The sequence below is a fragment of the Papaver somniferum genome, chromosome 11 (genome assembly GCF_003573695.1).
Source record: "Papaver somniferum cultivar HN1 chromosome 11, ASM357369v1, whole genome shotgun sequence".
In the NCBI taxonomy this organism is placed as follows: domain Eukaryota; kingdom Viridiplantae; phylum Streptophyta; class Magnoliopsida; order Ranunculales; family Papaveraceae; genus Papaver; species Papaver somniferum.
The window spans coordinates 94589958-94609063 of NC_039368.1; the positions used below are offsets into that span (position 1 = coordinate 94589958).

The 19106-nt window shown below is 36.5% G+C and overlaps 1 protein-coding gene and 1 long non-coding RNA gene across 3 annotated transcripts; both read right to left on the reverse strand.

Annotated features, from left to right (window-relative positions):
• Nucleotides 1-3377: 3377 nt before the first annotated feature.
• LOC113322768 (soluble inorganic pyrophosphatase 4-like) lies at nt 3378-6643 on the reverse strand. Of its 2 annotated transcripts, XM_026570913.1 has the most exons (9): nt 6398-6643; nt 5444-5664; nt 5304-5332; nt 4736-4801; nt 4542-4649; nt 4321-4386; nt 4114-4234; nt 3908-3989; nt 3378-3708 (listed from the first exon to the last, which is right to left on the reverse strand). In XM_026570913.1, the coding sequence occupies exons 2-9, from the start codon at nt 5655-5657 to the stop codon at nt 3666-3668; spliced, it is 729 nt and encodes a 242-aa protein (XP_026426698.1). In that variant the 5' UTR covers nt 5658-5664; nt 6398-6643; the 3' UTR covers nt 3378-3665. The 2 variants fall into 2 exon arrangements, with proteins under 2 accessions (XP_026426698.1, XP_026426697.1); XM_026570912.1 differs by lacking the exon at nt 6398-6643 and having other exon boundaries at nt 5444-5675.
• A 2978-nt stretch (nt 6644-9621) lies between these two features.
• LOC113323277 lies at nt 9622-10627 on the reverse strand. Its single transcript, XR_003347521.1, has 2 exons — nt 10078-10627; nt 9622-9955 (listed from the first exon to the last, which is right to left on the reverse strand). It is a non-coding gene; the product is annotated as an uncharacterized LOC113323277 (long non-coding RNA).
• Between the last annotated feature and the right edge of the window lie 8479 nt (nt 10628-19106).

A 19106-nucleotide genomic window follows, 5' to 3' on the forward strand; every position in this document is an offset into this window, starting at 1 on the left:
ACAACAAGCAAACCATTTAAGTAACATCATCGCCCTCTCCTGTCTAAATTCTTTAGTTCTCAAATCTCTTCGGCAACAATAATTAAGATTATAAGGAAAAGATAAATAATCAGTATGTAGCTAATACCATCAGTTACATCATCTAGTTGAAATATCACGAACCTAGGACTATGCATCAATGACTGAGGTCTGCATAATTCCAATTTCTAAACAAATAACTTACCGAGACTCTATCGACTTCTGACATATCTGAATTCGGTCAGTATGAGTGTAGATGAAAAAATATAACATCTACCCATACTGACAGCTGTACAGATACTACGATCTAGAGTGATGAGAGAGAACCTAGGTCGAGGTCGGGCAGACGAGTCTTTTGTACGTGCAAGATTTAGAGGACATCATACTCTCACAATCTCGACCTGAAGAAGAAGACCAAACCACGTGCACGATATGAGTTATGGATCCCAAATCGAAGATAGAGACCGAAGATACAGCTAGAAGTCAGTACTGGGATCCCACGACCTGGAGTAAGGGTCTCGTGACAAGGAGTACTACCCAGGTCGAGGAGATCATTCGATAAGGAAGTACTATATGAGTGGCGTCATCTCCAGGTAGATTAAGGTTGTTTCCAATTAGACGTGCTTCATGTGTGATAGCTACGCTAATATAAATAGCCATAAATGCTACGCTTGCAAACCAAGTACAATTTACTCCCTCCATTTCAAAAAGACTGTCTGCTTTGACTTTGTCAAAATATTAAGGAGACCGTAATATTTTACTTGATTACTCTTAGTCACTTACCTATTTTATTTTAATAAAAATGATAGCAATAAAAAACTACCTAAAATTGTTATGAGTATTATAAATACAAAATATAAAAGGAAAATTAAAAGATATCGAATTTATAGAGTATAAATTTTATAAGGAATTTAATTTTGGATCTAAATATGTATTCTCTTAAAATGAATGAGGGATATATTTGTTTCCTTAATTATACAAGTTTCTTTAATATTTTAGATCCGGTCCCGTTAAAAATGAATTTATGAATACTAAAAGTATTAGAGAGTTCATTGAAAATATACGAATATAAACAGAAGTTGGACACAATTTTGAAACTGACGAAAATGGAATGGATGCCGGTCTTTTTGAAACAGAGGGAGTACACAACTTTTACTGGTCAATAAGAAATACTTTTCAGTGATTCTTTCTCTTGGGACTTTCTGGACTGACAATCTGACTAACAGAGAACGTAACCTTTATTCCCCTGCACCAGTTCGAGTCAAGATAATCACCTGTAAGAATACCGTAATTGATCAGGATTGGTGATCAACTAGAGGAATCATCACATCATAACTCTATGTAGATACATATACGAAGTCTCTACTCCCGCGACACGAAATATGCATCTCCAATAACGTTTCATTACTAACTGAGCTTCTCTTTTTATTATATTGAAATGAAAAAGTGTTAGTTCTTAGGTGTTCACTTTTATGTTTGAGGAGCAAGTATGGAAATCCACTAGTATATCAAAGATCGAGTGAAAGTCAAACAAGTATTGTATTTTAGACGGGAATGAGGATTGTTGTTCAAGTCCAACCAGGAACGGAACCCTTAAAACTACACCAACAATCACTTATGACTTACCACCAGCGTACGATTTAAAAGGAAATCTCCACTAGAAGTGAGGTTGTTAAGTGTTGATGCAGCTGGTTCCTATAATGAGATAACTTTTGAATACCAAATATGTGACATACACGTGACATGATCTGAGCAGAAATAACTGACAGCCGAAACTCCCACACCCAACAATTTTGTTGATGAGTACATAACTAATTAGTCAAAGGGAGATTCTACGCTTAGCGTGTTTTATCCCGCAGTTTCTCTCTAGAGGAGATCTGATGGTTGAGATAAAAGTGGTTTCAACATTAGGATATGGAGCAGTGGGACCGGTCCCTGATTTGTCTCTGTCGGGAGACTTTGCAGGATTAACCACTCGGTACAAGTAGCATTTTTCTTAGTCAAATCAACGTTGATGGGTACGTAACTAATTAGTCAAATCAACGATTGAGGGTTTAGTTTTTATCTTGCTAATATTCTTTTGCACGCAAAAAAAGAAGGTAACTTGTGCGCCTTAACTCTAAAAGCTTGGAACTGGTAAATGGGAAGTCATTCTTAAGTTTCTTTATAAAAAGGAAAGTTCATTTGTAAAACCTTGGTTTCTTCCTACCAGTACCAGAGAAACTAAATATTCACTTTCACATCAAAAAACGTGAATACCAAATTTCTCTATCATGTAGGTGATGGTGAGATGCAATATTTCACTATTTCTTGAGTGCCGGTGAAATAGAACGTTCCAATGCCATCTTAATGACGGTGGTAGATCGGTCTTTTATAAGTTGCTTTTTAGATTTAACATCCTATACACTTCCGTTACTTCCGGCTATTGAATGTTGGCGGTTCTAGCTTGGAAATGTAATTGGCGCAGGGACACTGATGAGTTCATTCTTTGTGAAGGAGAGTTGCTAATGAAACAACCTTAAATCAAATTAGGTATAAAATTAGTAAGAGTAATCAATCAAACCTAAAGGAAATCAATGGACAATGGAATATTATGTTTCACCATCACTTGAGTGGAAGGGAAATGTCATATTGGACCGTATCTTGGATGGAAGTGAACTGTTAGTTTTCACCGCCACTCGTCTAGTAGAGAAATGAAGTATTCGCGTTCTGAAATGTGCACTTGAATGCTTCAGTTCACTACCTCTAGTTCGAACGAACCAAGGTCATGCATATTGAGTTTTATTCATCAATGGTTCTATAATACATAATAACAAGAGAGAATCATGCTCATGAAAATAGGAGACTCTCCGTTTCTATTAAACTAACGTACATTTGATGATAGAGATTAACAAATTGTTTAAGTGATTTTCTTAGGTCTGAACTGGAAACGGGAGTACTAAGAGTTCTTAGTTAACTCTGACTCTTCCATCTCTAAAATGACAGTTGCACGGGTTAGCATAAATCTCTCTTGAGTTAGCTGTAAAGGGTATTTTGGTCCAGAAAATACTAAAATCTAACTCATTCATAGATCGGGGAGTTGAGTACGAGTTTCCCACTCCCTTGATCTAAAAAAAAACCTCCCTATAACAAAAGTATTATTACGTACCTAAAAATCCGATTTGAGTAAGTGAAAGGTCATTTGATTTGATTCTGGAATTTGTTTCTGAATTTCTAAATTATTCTGGATTACCGTATGATAGAATCCTCAAGCGTCTCAATTTCATTCGGTCAGTCCTCAAAGTGTTCACAAGCATTTAAAACTGATTGTTCGTTTAATAATCTGTTGCAGAACCCAAAAAAAAAGAACAAGAATCTGATTGTAGGATAGTAAGATAGTAAGTAATACTTGTATTATATGTGACAGAAAAAGCTAAAAGTGACAAATGGGGCAGCGTCATAGTATATGCCATAAGGACTAGGCTATTTTACTTTTTCTCATTTGGTGTAGAAGCGCATAAATCCGTAGTAACCAAATTGTACAAATATACACGCATCTTTAAAAAAAAAAGAAAAAAAATCATGAACATGTAATCTAGAATAACTACATGTTCATGAGAAGATATATATTGAGATAAGTTCGCCACCCCCACGTCAGACCATAACACTTATCTCCTCAAGTTCTCAACGATGTATGAAGCGTAAAGGTTCCTGGACAATAACAAATAAATCACACAGTAAACAAAACTGCAGCAGTTACAATCTAATTCGGCTGAATCATACACTGATTAGTAAAGATTATGAGACTTAAAATTCAATTCTAAGGATGTATAAGCTGCTGACGAAGCATTAGCAAGTGGTTGAAAGGAAGTTAACCCAACGCCGAAAGAACAAAGAGAAGATGACTTACATGGAGTGTTGGATAGCTTCATAGGCAGCAGAGGCTGGCAGAAAATCGTTAACAGCAACTTCCTTGTTCTCATTTTTCTTGTCTGATTTCCGTTGGGTTAAAAAAAGAAGAAGAGAAGTTCAGATAAGGCAAGGTAAACTCAAGTAAGCTGTAGTTAATGCACTTTTTATGTGTAAATGGATCTCTAACACAAAAGGTTGGCTTACAATCTTCAAAAAAGCGACGAATCTCAGCCAGACGATGAGGTGCGAGTTCACTAATATCACATATATGTCGGTATTCAGGATCATCAGCACACACAGCAATAATTTTGTCATCTTTCTCTCCCTGTATCAATTGAAAAAAGTGATGCCATTTAAGATTCTCTTCATAAACCAGGAAAATGTTAAGCCAGTGCATGGCGTGAATATTACCTGATCGATCATAGGCATGAGACCAATGGCTTTAGCTCGAAGAAAACATCCAGGATGAATTGGTTCCTGCAAGGTGTTTCCAAGACAACGATGTACAAGTAAGCCATGTTCTGAATACTAAGAATACCTTTAAGGTTTGAGCAACTACAACAAGATTTAGACTTTTTTTACGGTACGACTAAAACGGATCACTGAACTGATGATGTAAAATGTCAATTTACCTGCATGAGAACCAAGACATCCATAGGGTCATTATCCTCGCACAGAGTACGTGGGATGAAGCCATAGTTGTGGGGATACACCACTGATGAGTACAACACACGGTCTACCTGCAATCAAATCCCAAGTAACATCTCATATGAGAACGATGAGTGCTTGGGTGGAGAAGATGGGTAAGCAAAGGATTGTTGATTACCTTAATCAATCCGGTCTTTTTGTCCAGTTCGTATTTCACCTTACTCCCTTTCCCAATTTCGACCACCTGCAAGAAGTAGATATCAGGAAACCTATTTTGAAATATAGCAATTATTCGAACTTTTCAATCCTGAAATAAAACCCAGTGGCTTTTCCCTTTTTATTTGATAAATAAGAACATAGTGCATAAACAACAATGAATTGGTGACACATAAAGAAGGCATGGAAGCACAAAAGATAAGTTTACAAGTTACAACACTAGCTTCTCTCTTGATTCTCACAACTATTAAATAAAAAGATTTCGAGACAGTTCTTATGTTATCAGTGAAAATAAATATGTAGAGTAGGTAATTTTACTTGGTGAAAAAAAACTAAGTTATAAGAAAGAACTATTCAGTGTGTTTTTACCATTACTAGTTATAGTAGATATGTTGAAAGAGGATACAGTAAACTATAGCATCATTAAAGATATGGTCATACAAGATATTTACTAATCAAATTTCACTTTGATATCAACGCCTAATGATTTTCTTGAATTGAAATTGTGTAATGCAGGTTGGTAATCTTACACAGTTGAATATGACCGGAGCTTCTGGTCCTGCATCATGTTAAAATGTTCATGAGAGTCGTGAGATACAAAATTATCTAGAACAAAGAAATGTAGGCTAAAACACTGTGATAGAATATTGTTTAAAGATTATGCGTGTACCTATTTCAAGATCATGCCAAGGGTGTGCTGCAACTGATCTCCTGGACATGGATGAAAGTATCCTTTCATTAAGAGGTGCACGTACTGCTGGGGCAGCCTTCTTTGAAGCTGCAGTGGTAGCCACCGGTGTTTCAATAAGAGGTGCAGTTACTGATGCAGTAGCCTTCTTTGGAGCTTCGTTGGTAGCCGCTGGAGTGTCAAGAGGTGGAGCCATTTCTAATCTGTAATTCATACCGGAAAAAAAAATGAATTATGAGTTTAATCGCAAAATTTGTCCCAAATCTCACGTGGAAAGTGCCCAGAATCACATCTAATAATACTTCTGTAGCAGAAAATGTTACAAATCTTTCTTTCCAATACTTAACCCGTAAAATAACTCTTGCAAAACTTGAATTCAACGATCAGGTTAAAGTACAATACAAACGGATTAGAACCAAGAATTAGAGGAAAAACAGAACAAAATTCACCGATTTTGCTGAAACTCAATCTTTAGTTTTCTATTCGTAAGATCTTCAGGTTTTTATACTAATTACAGAGTAGCCTCTAATGGCGGCAGAAGTTAACCTTCTACATTCTAATAAACACTGTTCATAGTGTAATTTCCTAGAAATAAATGTAGATCTACAAAGACAAAACGAAAATTCCATGATAAATTTTCTAAATAGCAAAACAAAATCATCAAATGTTTTGAAAACCTTCAACAATGAACTTCTCATCTTCATATAGAATAAACAACAAAACTCAAGAAAAATGGTTGAAAATAAGAAATACTTCAACAAGAAAAGAAAAAAAAAAACTGATCAAAAACTGAAAAAAAAATCAAACAACAAAAAAGTATAATGATACAAATTAAAATCAGATCCCTAAAGGAAAACAACCAAATCCATAAACTCTCAAGAAAATCAAAGAGAAACATTAGAAAATTGAACAAAATGCATCGTAAAGAAAACTAACCAGAGAAAATCGAAATGCGAAGTAACACCGACAGAGCTTCTGAAAAAGAAAAAAGAGAGATATGGAGACCAGAATATGAAATCTGTAATTTGGAATGAGAAGGAGGAGGAAAATGGAAAGGACGAAAAGCGTGAATGAGAAACCCTAGAAAACGCAAATAAGTAGACAGACAAGAGAGCTGAGAATTCCCGCTTTCTTTCTTCTCTTACTTATAACACACTCTCCTCTCCTCTGTTTTCGTACGTTACTGGAGAATTCAGAGATGGGTTGAGTGAGTCGGCATCGAATTCCTACAGCATATCCGTAAGCACCGAATAATACGTGATTCCAGATCAGCAATTATAATACACGTGGTGACATTTAATTGGTTGGTTTTGAGTAAAGGGCAACAGTAATAGACGGAATAACGAACGGTAGTTTTGAATTTAAGATTGGTTTTTTTTTTTTTTTAGATAAAGTAGAAACTTTTGAGAGAGTCGCAGGTCTCGTGGTCGTGGCTCGTCAATGCGACGTTTTCTTACGCGTTTCTAGCTCCACGCGCTACGCGAAATAATAGGTGGCCTGACATTTTCCAACACAAATCTCCAAACAGTATGGAAATAAGGGATATGCCATCTGGATAAAACAATCCGGTAGTTCTTGTTCTTGGGAGCACGAGGTTATATCGGACATCGGTGCTACTTACCGGTTCTTGTTTTGATGATTTTCCTCTCTCTAGAACGGTCCCAGATAGATGGTATTCAAAGGTAGAGAATCCAATACAGCCATACTTGGAATAAACCCACAAGGATTCTTTTCCTTTTAATTCCCAGTGAAGTAGCAATGGTCATTATCATTCCTTTTGGAATCGAATGTGATTCTAGACCCATCATTGATGCGCTGGGCATGGACAATTTTTGATGTGGACGATGTAACCCACTTGTTTAGCGGGACCGTCTTGGTTTAAATACTGTAGTAGGGGTTAAACTTGGATATGTTTACTGAGGTTGTTTTCAGTTACAGTGTCTTGAGATTTACTATTTGATCATTTTAGCTGTTTTGTTAAGTCATACTACAAACATGGATATTTTGTCTATTGCCGGAGACCATATAATGTCGGTGATTGTTGCAAGTGAACTAACAATCCATTTGTTCATCATCATACAGTATAAATTTGTTGTTCCAACTGACTCATATAAGATATAACAGCTAACTAGTAATATATTTATGCTGACCTATCATAAATTGGTTAAGGAGTCCTAGGATACCATTTGTCACCAAATTAGTTCTCAACCAACAGACTTGGAGTGTGAGATTTCTCTCGTCTAGGGGATGGAATGACATAATCAAGTTGGTACCTAAGATCCACACTAGAAATAAAACTGATAAGACCACGTCTTATCGGTCATGTCAACGTTGTTGACCCGATACGGCACTGGAGCATATATGGTCTTGTTGGTTCATTATATGGGTCAAGTCTATCCAAGTTATGGAAACCACCTTGGCTAGCCATTGCGAACCGCGACAACAACAAGTTTTATAGTTTAGTATTAGGAAAATTAGGCGCAAGCCCAAAAAAAAAATATTCTTATTGTCAGGCCCACAATTAATTTTAGATACCGTGACACCTAAAATTATCTGAAATTATTAAGAATCAATATGCTGTTTGGTAACCATTATTTTAATGGATTATCATCCCATAATCCATTATGCAGATTATAATGGATTCTATATGCGTTTGGTAACCATTATAATAATTGCTTATTTTAATTATAATTGAAAAAATCCATTATTTCCATAAACAGAAAAAAGTTTTTTAAAAATTATTATAATCAATTATTTTTTCTTAATAAAATTGAGTTGTGTTTATTCCTCTTATTTTCTATTAACTATCAAGAGAGGGTTAAAAAAACACTAGGGAACTTAGAAAAAAGTTCTACATCATTATTTTTTCCACTACTTTTAGGGAGCATTTTTTAAAGATAATCAATTATTTGATAAAGGTGTTTGTGAAAATTTATTATAAAAATGATTATACTAAAATCATTTATCTATTTTTGATTATCTATAATCATAAATAAATAATCATAAATTTTGCCAAACAAGACCTATAACTCGTTATGCATACTATTTTTTCAGGCATAACTATGCAGCTTAATTTTTCAGGGGTATAATTGGCAACGCAACTTGGATATAACATATCTAAAAATCCGCGCCTTGGAATTTTACAAATTTTATATCGTTGGAAAACTTTTTAAGAGAGCTACACAACGAGTACAAACAACAATATCAAATTTTTATTTTCCAAAAAAAATCAGAGGTGATCATCATTTTAGGGAAAATTTTCGAAAAGTGACTACATATTCGTTATGCAGACTCCAAAAAAGATGCATAACACAAAATGCATACACCACAAAAGATGCATAACATGTTATGCAACCATATTTTTGTTCATGCATCTATTATTTTGGTTATGCAGCCACTAAAAGGCTGTGTATGCATGAATCCAACAGAAAAAAAAAGACGCATAACTAATTATGCAACCATTTTCTCGACTGCATAACAAGTTATGTAGCCATAATCCATAATGCATATAGATAAAGTTGATGCATAATGCATTATATTTTAGGATGCATAACCTGTTATGCATCCATTTTCACGACTGCATAACATGTTATGCAGATATTATTGTAGCTGAATGACAAATTATGCAGTCATTTTTTATTGCTTGTTTCGATACTAAGAAATAAGCTGATGCATAACGTGTTATGCAACCATTTTCTGGACTGCATAACAGATTATGCAGCAATTTTTGAAGATGCATAACAGGTTATGTAGCAAATTTCCTACCTGCATAGCAAAATTATTCAACCAACCATTATGCTCACACCAACACCAACATTATTTTCGGTCCCTTTCTCAGTTTGGCACCAACTTCACCCGTGTTCTTCTTCATTTCATACCCAATAGCAGTCACTAATTTTGGCAGTGAGATCATTTCAACACCAACAGTAACATTATAGAACAACGCCATAATGTTCATCAGGAATATTCATCAAGAAAAAAACACAAGATTATAATGCACCAAATAAAACCATCCACTTAATACTGAACATGCCTCCTCCATTTCTTCATTAAATATGAAAATTTGAGACTGTGATACGGTATATTCGGCTAAACCTTCCACTTGTTAGACCGTGTGGAATTAAGAATGATGAAATTGCTGGTTTGAATGAAACAAGATATTCATCTTATTATACCTCATTTCACTGAAAGCTCGAGAAATCTATTAAAGCAAGTTCGTAGTGGAATTCATAATCTACATGATAGCTAACCTACCATATACCTAGTCGAAGGAAGATATTATGGTGGCCATACATATACTGATTGCTCCATCACTTAACTTTACAAGTTGACTATGAAGTATCAAAATAATGAATCACACAAACAGTATTCAAAACCAAAATGTAGAAATAACGGAGGATATTTCAGCAAACCCCACCTCTTTGTTCGCTCAAAGACGCAGTTTTATTTAACTCCCCTTTTTGCTCTAGATAATTCCTTCTTGATTCCCTTCACCTTTTCACAATATAAAAGTCAAAATCCCTCTTTTAATGAGCAGAACAGATCTACAAAGATTACAAAGATTAAATCAACAAAATTGAAATTTTATACAACAGGAAAAATTAGGTCTTTCATACCAGTTCAATAAGGTCTAATGGTTGAGCTGCCTCTCTTATCCGAATTGATTCTTCCATTCTCTTAATCTGATCTTCTGTATACATCAACAGAAACCCAATTTCTTCTTCTTCTTCCTTTAATCTTCAAACAACAGTAGAAAACCCTATTTCTTCCCTCTTCATCATCTTTGAGATTGATTTCTGTGAACTGACGTCTTCAATAACTCCATTTAATCTCTGAACCTCATACAACAACAATAATTCATCAATCTCTTCCACAAGCATCCATCACTCGTTTATCTCGACCACTGATTCTCTTTTCTTTTTTTTTTCTTTTTTTTTTCTAAATTCTCACAGCCGCCTCTCCTCTGTCTTTATTTCAGATCGAATCCTAGAGAAACTTACGATCATTATCGCTTTTCTGAGAAAGAACGAGGAACTGAAAGTGTTTATGATGGTAAAAAAAAAACGAAATCAGAATTTTAGAAAATATGGTTTCGACGTTTCGTAGAAATTTTATTTCAAAAATTGGGTGCGCCAACGGGATATGTCTGTAGTTTTCATTTTAGTATTTGATTATTTAATTTATTAAGAGTTTTTGTTATGAAAAATAGATATTTTATTAGAATTAGGATTTACATTAAAAGTAATCTTTTTAGGTTTTGTTTTCTTATTTTCCAAGTAATGCAGTCTATAAATAAGCCTTTTCAATTCATTGATAATTAATCAGAAAAATATTAAGTAAATTGCTACTGTTTGGTTTATTGGTTCCTAGAATCATGACCTTTTGAGCTTGAGTTGCTGGTCGTGAATAAGAAACAAACCGTTTCTTATCATTGGTATCAGACAAGTTCGTTCATATCCCAATTTCCTCCGCCATCATCATCATCACATCGACTATCTTCGCTTCACCCTTTACCACCATCATCTTTCATGGTATCCAAAACAAAAAAAAAAAATCGTGGAAATAGTGAACTATTGTTTGTCTGCAACTACAGTAGAACAACATATTTATCATACCGGTTAGGTACGGAAACACCAAAGTTGTTACAACTACAAGATTCAAAGTCACTGGTTCAGGGAAAGTTTCTTGAGAAGCTACTGTTGGAGTCTTGCAATAATAGAAGAAACGTCATATTATCAAACAATAAATATAAAGAACCGTATCAAACAATTCTACTACGAACAAATTGATGAGGGCAGAATCACAGGTTCAACAAGCTGTCCTTAACACATTAGTTCGCGGGTATACTCTGAAGTAATGCTAAACCCCAACGTGCGAAGATGTGTCCAGGATAAGACTTCCCGATATAACTTGAGTTAGCACAACGCAAGTTACCCACTCTTGAACTCAGCAACAGGGATGGAAGTGAAACGACGCACAAAAAACAACAACAAGAAGAAAAGTAGACCTAGAGATAGTCGTTGCTTCTATGTTTTAAAAACAGAATTTCGAGTCATATTTATAGGATGAGATACTTGCAAATCAAGTTAGGTTTTGGTTTTCTTCAAAAACAAGTAAAACTCGTAAAAGGAATTTCCCACAAATAAAACTCTTAAGAAAATATTTTTGGAATTAATTTTCTAAAGAAAAATTCGCCAAAAATAAATACGAGTAGAAGAGGAACTTGGTGCATGGTATACGCGCATGGGCATGGGTCGAAACATGTATTTTTCGTAAAACTCGTAAAAGGAATTTCCCACAAATAAAACTCTTAAGAAAATATTTTTGGAATTAATTTTCTAAAGAAAAATTCGCCAAAAATAAATACGAGTAGAAGAGGAACTTGGTGCATGGTATACGCGCATGGGCATGGGTCGAAACATGTATTTTTCGCCCCACCCGCTCCACCCATATTGTTTTACAACATATCCATGAGCACATGGTTATATAATGGAGCACCTTTTTAGTTTTCCACAATGTGGGACTAAAGGTTCCATTTCATTCACTCAAAAATGAGTGAGTATCCTTAGACCGTTAGAGCGTCCACAGTGGGCGATTAAACCCAAATATTTGGTCTTTTGAACAGGCGTAGTGGAACGTACTATCGATCAAATTTTGATCGACGACTAAAACCCAGAGTATATTTGGTCTGGGACCAAGACTAAAACCAAATATAGTCGAGCGTTGGTATAGTCCACGCCCCACCACCAAGCGGACGTATAGTACACGTCGCACACCAGGCGGACGTATAGTCCACGCCCCACATCAGGCGTTGGTATAGTCTACGCTCCACATGGGGCGTACGCAAAGTCTACGCCCCATTTTTTTTTTTAATTTTGTATGGGGCGGGCATTATACCCCCGCCCCATTCTTTACAAATTCAAATTGCATGGGGCGGGCTTAATACCTCCGCCCCATTTTTTTTTTTTTTTTTCGAATCTTTCTTACCCGGGCGAACGTATAGTCCCCGTCCCACACCAGGCGTTGGTATAGTCCACGCCCCACACCAGGCGAACGTATAATGTACGTCTGACCAAATTTAGTCTTTCCACCGTAGCGTCACACACCAGACTAAACCCAAAATTTGGTCTTTTTTTTCCTCTTTGGTCTTTGGTTATACTCGCACCACTGCAGTTGCTCTTAGGTCATGATATCAAACCACACCAAGACCAAAAAATCCATTTATTAAATAACTCATTTTCTCCAACAATCCCCCACATGAATGAAATCTCGGTAAATAACGAAAAATCAGAGTACGGAAAATACCACTTAGGCAAAGGTGTCCATGAGGTCTTGAACCTTGCTTAGTGACAAGTTACCGGAACTACTATCTAGACAGTGAACGCGATGTCTTGAACTGATAGCGTTTGGTGTAATTCTAATAACATCCACGCATGATATCCTCCAAGTGTTGCTAAGTTCGTGCCGTTTTTTCCATTTTGTCCCTGGAAATATCCTGTTTCTCAGAATGCTCTAGAGAATCGGCTTCATTCTCATAGGAAGCGACCCACTTCCTCATTCAGATAGGTGAATTCCATCAAGAGTGTTTACCGCTACACCCCACTTCAATCTTAAATTGAAACTGTATAACTCATTAAGACTTAATTAAAAGTCATCCTCCACATGCAGTCACACTATCACATCAACACCATAAGGAAGGGACAGAGAATGAAATTCTCTGATAGTGTTCACCTTTACCCACCACAAATTAGTTGTCTCATTCGAAACCTTGATCTTGGGATCTCCAGTCAACAAGGTTGAGTATCCTTCATGGCAAGTTTAATTATTTGAGCCTAAGCCCCATCCCCTTCGATGCTTTACTAACTATCTCCTTGGACAAACCTTTCGTCAAAGGGTCTACGATATTCTCCTTGGACCTTGTCCAATCTATGGAAATAACGCCTGTTGAGATTAGTAATTTCAAAGAATCATGTATTTTACGCATATGTATAGACTTTCCATTGTAGAAGCTATTCTTAGCTCTACCTATTGCAGATTGCTATCACAGTGTATAGATATAGCTGTCACATGCCTATGCCAGAGAGGAATATCTTCTAAAAAGTTTCTTAGCCATACGGCTTCCTCTCCTGCTTTATCTAATGCAATAAACTCCGACTCCATAGTTGAGCGAGCTATACATGTCTGTTTGGAACTCTTCCAAGATACAGACGCACCTGCTAGAGTGAATACATATCCACTCGTAGACTTAGACTCTTCTGAGTCTGCTATCCAGTTTGCATCGCAAAATCCCTCAAGGACGGCTGGATACCCTTCGTAATTCAAACAAAAGGTCATTGTGTACTTCAAGTACTTTAGCACTCTAATAAGTGCATCGCAATGTTTCTGCCCTGGATTACAAGTACACCTGCTTAACCTACTCACAACATAAGCAATGTATGGTCTCGTACAATTCATCAAATATATCATACTTCCTATGACTCTCGAGTATTCAATTTGGTTAACACCTGCACCCTTATTCTAGAAGTTTTTCTAATCTTCATCCCTAATATGACATCAGCGGGGACTAAGTCTTTCATGTCAAAGTTCTCATTCAACAGTTTCTTAGCGGTATTAATAACATCCATGTTTGTACCTAGTATAAACATATCATCAACATACAAGCATACAATCACACAGGCATCCTTGAAAAGTTTAGTATAAACACACTTATCAGATTCATTAATTCTAAAACCACTAGAAATCATCACATGATCAAATTTCTCATGCCACTGTTTAGGTGCTTGTTTCAATCCATACAAAGATTTCTTCAGTTTACAAACTTTCTTTTCACAACCTTTAACTACAAAGCCTTCGGGTTGTTCCATATAAATTTCTTCATCTAATTCACCATTCAAAAACGCTGTCTTTACATCCATTTGATGTATCTGTAGGTTATGGACAGAAGCTATAGCAATTAACATCCTAATGGAGCTAATTCTACTTACTGGTGAATATGTATCAAAGAAGTATACCTTCTATCTGTTTATAGCCTTTCGCTACCAACCTAGCCTTGTATTTTTCAATAGTTCCATTTATATTACGTTTTCTCTTGAAAATCCATTTACAACCTATGGCCTTAGACCCTGGAGGTAAATCTACAAGTTCAAAAGTACCGTTTTCTCGAATGGAATCCATTTCACTAATTGAAGCTTCTTTCCACCACGGAGCTTCAGGACAAGTCATGGCTTCTTTGTAAGTCTGAGGATCAGACTCGGCTAGGTATGTAATGCAACCAGGATAGGTTTTCATAGTTTTAACCCTTTTACCTCTTCTAGGTTCTATTTCTGGTTCATCTTCCTCTAAAGGTAATGACTGACTGGATGATGTAAATTCTAGGGGATCATCTAAACATCTCTTTCGAGAATCACGTTTCATAGGAAAAACATTCTCAAAGAACTCAGCATCCCTAGACTCCATGATAGTATTCAACCCTATGTCAGAAATTTCAGAACTCACAACCATAAACCTATGAGCACTAGAATGCTCAGGATACCCTATAAAAACACAATCAACGGTTTTGGGTCCTATCTTATTTGTCTTAGGAGGAGGGATGGCCACCTTTGCCAAGCACCCCCACACTTTGAAGTAATCATAAGATGGTTGTTTACTTTCCATAACTCATATGGACTTTTATCTGATCCTTTAAAGGGTACTCTGTTCAGGATGTAATTGGCTGAGAGGATAGCCTCCCCCACAAATTCGAAGGTAATCCTGAACTAATCAACATGGCATTCATCATATCCTTAAGGGTACGGTTCTTTCGTTCAGCTACACCATTGGATTGAGGTGAATAAGGGGCTGTAGTTTCATGTATTATCCCATGTTCTTCACAGAAATCTCCAATAGGAATTAGATACTCACCACCACGGTCAGACCTAAAAGTTTTAATGGTAGCATTCAATTGGTTTTCAACTTCACGTTTATATATCTTAAAGGCTTCTAAGGCATTGTCCCTTCCCTCTAAGCAAATAAACCTGACAGTACCTCGTACAATCATCTATAAAAGTGACAAACCATTTCTTACCACCTCTAGTTTGAACTGACTTCATGTCAACTACGTCTGAATGAATCAATTCTAAGGGTTTAGTGTTTCTCTGGACATTCTTCCTGAATGATTTCTTAGCATGCTTAGATTCTACGCAAATCTCACACTTATGACTTTTATCCAAAGTGAATTTGGGTATGCAGCCTACGCTAGCCAGTTTATGCATTGATTTGTAATTTACATGACCAAGTCTACCATGCCAAACATTCGATGACACACACATGTAAGCAGAAGAATCATTCAATTTCACTTCAGGACAGGTTACATTAAGTTTGTAAAGACCCCAGTCTTATAACCCTTACCCACATAATCATTGCCCTTAGTTACTATAAGTTTTCCAGACTCAATTGAAACTTTAAAACCCTTATCATCTAAAACAGAACAAGAAACAAGATTTTTGCAGATGTCTGGAACATGAAGAACTTCATTCAATGTGAGAGTCTTGCCAGATGTGAGCTTCAGACCGACCTTTCCTTTTCCTGCAACCTCTGATGCAGATGAGTTACCCATATAGAGTTTCTCGCCTTCCCCTACCCTCTGGTAGGAGGTGAACAGGTCTCTGTTCCCACAAACATGCTTGGTAGCTCCAGAGTCTACCCACCATTCCATCACATTGGTCACCAAATTAACTTCAGACACTACAACAGAAAACTCGTCCTTGTTCTTTTCAACCAAGTTAGCATTATCCTTCTTGTCCTTACGATGTCTACAGTGAACTGCCATATGGCCAGTAACTCCACACGCATAACAAGCACCCTTAATTTTAGTAATGATAGACTTTGGTTTTCGAAACATACCTTTCTTGGGAGGACCACGCTTAGAGTTACCATTGTTACTCTCACCTTTTCCAGCTTAGGAAGATCTGTGTTCAGTCATATGAGCTTTGTTACTCATGTCCCTTGCAGAAGACACATTCTTGTCCTTGGTGCACAACATCTCTTCCACTTGAATTTTCTTTCCTAATTCAACCATGTTGATCTCGCCAGTTTCATGTGTTAGATTTTTCTTGTACTCAGACCAAGAAGATGGTAACTTCTCAATTACCGCAGATAGTTGAAACGTCTCATCAGTGACCATACCTTCAGCAAGAATCTCATTAATGATCTGTTGAAATTCGAGAAATTGATCAACAACAGGCTTATCATTCGTCATCTTGAAGTCCATAAACTTCGCAACCAGAAATTTCTTGCTCCCTGCAGTCTCTGCTTGATACTTTGCTTCTAACGCAGTCCAGAAATCATAAGCACTGAAATTTTCTTTAGCATTGTAAAAATCATAGATCGCATCTTCGAAACCATTCATGATATGATTTTTCGCCAGAAAATTACACCTCTTGTTATACTCGATCGCCTCCTCAGTTAATCCTTCAGTATTCATCAATTTATCATGTGGAACAAGTACATAATCCAGTTCATGATGGCTTAGATAAAATAGCATCTTGGATTGCCATCTCTTGAAATCCTTTCCGTTAAACTTCTGTGGTCTTCCAACGTCGTTCTTTACCATTGTTACAAGGAATATTAATGTGTTAAGATTGTTGGAGTCTTGCAACAATAGAATAAACGTCAGATGTATCAAAAAATAAATATAAAGAACCGTATCAAACAATTCTACCACGAACAAATTGATGAGGGCAGAATCACAGGTTCAACAAGCTGTCCTTAACACATTAGTTCGCGGGTATACTCTGAAGTAATGCTAAACCCCAGCGTGCGAAAATGTGTCCAGGATAAGACTGCCCGATATAACTTGAGTTAGCACAACGTAAGTTACCCACTCTTGAACTCAGCAACATGGATGGAAGTAAAACGACGCACAAAAAACAAGAAGAAGAAGAAAAGTAGACCTAGAGATAGTCGCTGCTTCTATGTTTTGAAAACAGAATTTCGAGTCATATTTATAGGATGAGATACTTGCAAATCAAGTTAGGTTTTGGTTTTCTTCAAAAACAAGTAAAACTCGTAAAAGAATTTCCCACAAATAAAACTCTTAAGAAAATATTTTTGGAATTAATTTCCTAAAGAAAAATTTGCCAAAAATAAATACGAGTAAAAGAGGAACTTGGTGCATGGTATACGCGCATGGGCATGGGTCAAAACATGTATTTTCACTACACCCTCTCCACCCACATTGTTTTACAACATATCCATGAGCACATGGTTATATAGTGGAGCACCTCTTTAATTTGCCACAATGTGGGACTAAAAGTTCCATTTCATTCACTCAAAAATGAGTGAGTATCCTTATATCATTAGGTCATGAGATCAAACCACGCCAACACCAAACATCCATTTATTAAATAACTCATTTTCTCCAACAGCTACTATCGAAGAAACCAATCACATATCATCGGCGTGTTGGTGTTTGGTGGACTCCATATTGATAGGTAAGATAATCTCCTAGCTGCATAAAATAATTTTTTTGACATTCGTCGTCGAAACCCTAAGTCCACGTACCCTACACCATAACATACACCAACAGCACGAGTCTAAACCCATACACCTGTCCAACTTCATGTTATTCCCTAGCCCCTAGGTTATATATTTGTCGGTGCATTAGTTAACCAACCCTTAATCTGTAAATCAAAATTCAGTCCCGATATCTTACCAAGAAAAAAAAAAAGTTTCAGTCCCGATAAACCTTTTCGTTTTATTCGGTTTAGGCCCATTTAACCCAGTTGTTAAGCTAACTGCTAGGAGCTGCACCACTCAAACCAGTTTCACCATAATTTAGTCATGCATCAACAACAAACCAGCGTAAAAAAGTGGTTATGTCAGCCATTTGATGGCAGGGTTCCTGACGGTTGGTTAATTCAAGCACAACTGATTTTTATGGCAGGGATCCTGACGGTTGGTTAATTCAAGCACAACTGATTTTTGAGCTTCATAAAATTCCGCCGGAAGACTACGTATAAGTAGCTAGTTATCATTTATTGATAAACTCTTCAAATTGTATAAGTGGATGCAAGATTATATTTTAGGGTCTTGGGAGAATTTTTGCTTTGTTTTATTGAAGCGTTTTGGAAGCGAGGATCCAACCCTTGAATTAGCTAATTTGATCCAACCCTTGGATTAGCTAATTTGTAACAAAATTTGGACGAAAACCGTGCATTTTGGAAATCTGAATTTCAAGACTTCAAAGAGAATCAAGGAGCTAAAGGCGTTAAACCTCAACTTGTGGCAACTATATCTGATAATTCCACTGTTGCAGTCATATCTAATACCGCCAATGTTCCTCTAGAAATTGTCGACGAGGAAAATAAAGTTGTAGGTGCGTCAAAATCATACCTTGGGGGCAATGTCCTATTTAAGGAGGGTGAAGGTCATATATGGAACCAATATCGGTATATATAGTGGATTTTGAGGGCAAAGTCTCAATTAAGGAGGGTGGAATGATAAGACCACGCCTTATCGGTCATGCAACGTTGTTGACCCGATACGGCACTGGAGCATATGTGGTCTTGTTGGTCCATTATATGGGTCAAGCCTATCCAAGTTACGGAAATCACCTTGGCTAGCCATTGCGAAGCGTGACAACAACAAGTTTTACAGTTTAGTATTT

Excerpts from the sequence above, each read along its gene's own strand:
- LOC113322768 (XM_026570912.1), bottom strand. The coding sequence starts at position 5,675 with ATGAATTACAGATTAGAAATGGCTCCACCTCTTGACACTCCAGCGGCT. Across the intron at positions 4,802-5,303 it reads CTCCGGTCATATTCAACTGT|GTGGTCGAAATTGGGAAAGG; the intron begins GTAAGATTACCA and ends TACTTCTTGCAG. Across the intron at positions 4,650-4,735 it reads AAAAGACCGGATTGATTAAG|GTAGACCGTGTGTTGTACTC; the intron begins GTAATCAACAAT and ends ATTTGATTGCAG.